Source organism: Notothenia coriiceps, unplaced genomic scaffold, assembly GCF_000735185.1.
Source record: "Notothenia coriiceps isolate Sejong01 unplaced genomic scaffold, NC01 NC01_scaffold00000667, whole genome shotgun sequence".
Lineage (NCBI taxonomy): Eukaryota > Metazoa > Chordata > Actinopteri > Perciformes > Nototheniidae > Notothenia > Notothenia coriiceps.
In genome coordinates this window covers 136,376-140,625 of record NW_011333368.1, presented here as the reverse complement: position 1 = coordinate 140,625, position 4,250 = coordinate 136,376, and the positions used below count along the sequence as shown (strand labels likewise).

Sequence of the window (4,250 nt, the reverse complement as noted above, 5' to 3'; positions counted from 1 at the left end):
TCATTACTGCTTCCCACTAAACACATAGAGCTTGCAGTCACCTGAGAGGTTCTACGCTCGGGGAGAAACAGCTCGCCTTGGAGCAGAAGAACTCGGAGAGAGTGACAGAAAGTCTCTACAATGTTACGCATGTGGGAAACACATGAATATCTAATGCCAATGTGATAATGAATGCAGAGTAAAGGAAAGAGGAGGAGAGCGTTCCCATTCAGACCGCAGACATGAATCAAACAGTTTTGAATGGCCTGTCTTTGCACCGTTACTCGACAGTTTGAATCCAGCTGTGAGCTGCTTGTTATCATTTCCCACCACTGCACCTGCTTGAATACTAAACATATATAGTATATGAAGGCCTTACAGTTAAAAGAGCCTTGATCTTCTTGCAGTGCATTCACCTCTGCAGGGGGTGCAAAAGAAAGACATGTATCAACAGCAGGGGAAAAACATGCAGGAGTGCTAATTAAACCAGTAAAATGAATTTTCTCCATATCCTGCAGAAAACACCAGAGTGTGATTTTGCAAATATACTCTGGATTCAGTTTAGTAGCAGGAAAGAAAACAAGTGTGAAAGTACTTCAACTCTTTATTATTATTTTCTTCCACGTGTTATTGCTGTTTTAGCTTCCCGCCTCATGCGATGGTGAGAAAAGCCGCGTTTCTGGGTGTTAAAAGCTTGGCCTCTGGGCGTTTAACACCTGCACCGTCACTCTTATCTCCTGCACTGCTTTTCCTCTCCTGTCCATTTATTATTTCTTCTACCTGTCAAGGGTTAGACCTGCGCTCAATTGACTAAAAAACTTTACAGTAAAATCTTGCCACATGCATTTGATGAAACGCATGTAGTAAATGATTACTTTCATTATCTGCCAATCATATTCTTGTGTTTTTTTAACACTTAATCCATGAAATATATTCAGAGAAAATAAAAAATGAGCCAATTCCATTACATTTGAAAAGCTCAAACTAGTATTATTTGGGGCATTTGTGCCTAAAATCGGACTTTAATCCGACCAATTCATCTTACAGTCGGTTAATTGTCTTTAATAACGACTTATTGACTAATAGTTGTAGCTCTATACCGATATAAGTATATAAAATGTCAGCTTAATTGATGAAACATTTTGCTGGTGGTTCAGGATTTCTCAAATTGAGTGTCTGCCAAGCTGTCTTTCTCCAAGGCCCTCTGTGATTGCCCAATTATCGTCCCATTGTGTGTGGGGGTGCATTTAATAACCCACTCTCCACACTGACACATGTGCAATACAAAGCTTTCCTGCATGATTTTCGAGGGTTTGCCTTCCTACTTTGTTGTTTCTCACAACTCAAATATCATAAATTAAATGCTTTTGAAGGATTACAACAATCCTAAATACAAAATCTATTCGTATATGGCATTTATTTTCTACTTTAAAGCATGCAAGTCAAAATCTAATTAAAATACAAGTAGCTCAAAACCTTCCTAAACCATCTCAACTCTGTGAATGAAAACTAAACACCCACACAGCCACAAATTGATGTGCATAAATCAAAACACTGCTTACTTCTATCCTCTCTTTTTCTTTTCTCCTGACTTTCTGTTTCTTTTCTTTCCCTCCATACTCGGGTCCAGTGCTTTTCAGAAGGCGAGGCTTATCCCAACATCCCTGTGATCACTCTGTGAAATCTGCAGAAAACAATATTTCCCACAAAAGTTTGCACCACAGAAGAAGCATCATACAAAATAACATTTTAAGGTAGACTACTAGCAAAAATAAAATGTGTTCCCTTTACTTTCTAACATACATGTGACCTTAACAGTGCAAGAATTGCTACATGTATTCTGCTTAACATTCTAGCCACTACAAAGTAAAATAAGATTAGAATTCATTACAAAAATACTAAATCTGTCCATTGGCTAATAATTTATACAATAGATTATTCATCATTAACTGGTATATGCTATGTTTGGACTGTGTCAAAGTGGACGGAATAATGAAAGGTCCTGATGTGGAGCCCAGTGCAAAAAGAAGAGGGTCTGACAGGAAGTATTGCATTAAGAGTTGATTGATAAGTGAGGAGTCTTGGTCCTCCTAACTCCTCTGAGGGACGCTGGGCTCCTCCTGGCTGATGTCCAGCAGCTCGTCCTCGGAGAAGCTGATGTGAAGGCAGGTGTCGTTCATGGGGGGGGAGAAGGGCGGAAGGTGCTCGTTAGTGTCCGGGCGCGAGGTGGGATCAGCAGGGTAAGACTCTGAGGAGAAGAGATCATTTCTGTCCTCCAGGGGACTGTCGCAGCCGCTCGAGGCCGTTAGAAACGTCCCGCGGTCACCGAACAAGTCGTCGTCGTCGCGTAAAGGAGACAGCAGCGACTTGGTTTCGGACCGGACCCCCGAGTCCTCGCTGGCCGAGCAGGAGCTGCTCTCGCCGTTACAGAGGGAGTGGAAGTCTGCGGAGCACAGGGAGCTGGGGGTGATGTCCGGGAAGGAGAGGCTGCTGCTGCTGCTAGGGGCCCCGTCGTTAGCCGTGACCTCCCCGGAGCCCGGAGAGAAGGTCCTGCTGGAGCGCTTCCGGATCATGGAGGGTGGAGGGTCCAGTTTAGGGATCGTCTGTTTATATCTACCAGCGAGGGAACAGAGGGGGAGGGTTAGGGAAGTCGGACAAGATGCCACAAATTCAAATGAAAGACGTTTCAGTGGCATGATCATATTGCAACACAGCATGGCTAAGGAACATTGAACAAGGCGGCAGATTAGTTTAAGATCAGAAAAAAGCTTGGAATAGGGGCAACTTCAACCCCCCTTTTACGGATGTTTACGGGATCATAGTTATGTCATTGGATTGTAAAGACACCCAACAAATAAGCAAAGATACTGTAGCTTAATATTGCTGTTTGACATCATTTCAGACAACACCAAATATATTAAAAAAAGTCTGTCTTAAAGCGTCTCTCAGTTTTTGTCTCGGGGAGACTGGTAAAAACTGTTGAATTAGCCAAAACGACATTATCTTTGAACACCATCTTTAACAATATCACGCACATTATTAATGATTCAATCTTCAGAATTGGCTGTATTTCCAGTGTTGATTCATTGGAAATACATCACCTTGGTTTGCTATATAAATAAATGTCCCTCATCTATCCACTTCCATTCTGAGCCTTGAATCTGAGATTAGGCCAGACAAAGTGCTTTGAAAACACAAGCGCAGAAACAGCATACACAGGTGATATATACCGTCATTTTCGGACTATAAGCCGCGCTGGACTGTAAGCCGCAGGTGTTTTAAACTGTTTAAACTGTTTTTACTTTTCAACTTTCAAACTTAAACGGTGCGCTCCCAGCGCACGTACCGGCAGTGATCTGCAGCAGGGGTTTTCAACCAGTGGTACGGGGACAAACTGTCTTGCTCTCGTTCTGTCTCTCGTACCACTCTCGGTTCCACTTTTACTTTTGCGCACTACCTGTCTCACTCTTTTCCGGCCTCCAGCTTTTCCTGCTGGAGCCCGCCGCTTAAAGGTGGGGGTCGCGGACCGGCCATAGAGCCCATAGAGTTAAAGGTGGTGGACTGTAACCTGTAAAATCCATAGATTTAGGAGGTCCCCTAGTAGCCGTTAGCTGTAAAAATCCATAGATTAGCCGCACCGTTATATAAACCGCAGCGTCGAAAAATGGGAAAAAAGGCGCGGCTTATAGTCCGAAAATTACGGTACTTATATAACGTAGATACTAAGAAAGAAATCTGATTCTGAATATTTATATATCCACTGAACAAAAATATAAATGCAACACTTTTGTTTTTGCTCCCATTTTTCATGAGATGAACTCAAAGATCTAAAACATTTTCTACATACAGTACACAAAATAACCATTTCTCTCAAATATTGTTCACAAATCTGAAAAAATCTGTGGTAGTGAGCACTTCTCCTTTGCCGAGATAATCCATCCCACCTCACAGGTGTGGCATATCAAGATGCTGATTAGACAGCATGATTATTTCACAGGTGTGCCTTAGGCTGGCCACAATAAAAGGCCACTCTGAAACGTGCAGTTTTGCTTTATTGGGGGGGTCTGGGGGGGTCCGTTTTAACCCTAACCCTAACATGTCACCCATTGAGCATGTTTGGGATGCTCTGGATCGGCGTATACGACAGCGTGTTCCAGTTCCTGCCAATATCCAGCAACTTCGCACAGCCTTGAAGAGGATTGGACCAACATTCCACAGGCCACAATCAACAACCTGATCAACTCTATGCAAAGGAGATGTGTTGCACTGCG

General features: G+C 42.9%; 1 protein-coding gene across 1 annotated transcript in view; it reads right to left on the bottom strand.

The window, feature by feature from the left end:
* Positions 1–582: 582 nt before the first annotated feature.
* Positions 583–4,250, bottom strand: part of LOC104956631 (uncharacterized) — a 37,693-nt gene continuing 34,025 nt past the window's right edge. The window contains exon 6 of the mRNA XM_010784147.1: positions 583–2,592. Coding sequence (XP_010782449.1) covers positions 2,070–2,592 — 523 coding nt within the window. The 3' untranslated portion in view covers positions 583–2,069. The remainder of the gene's footprint in view (positions 2,593–4,250) is intronic.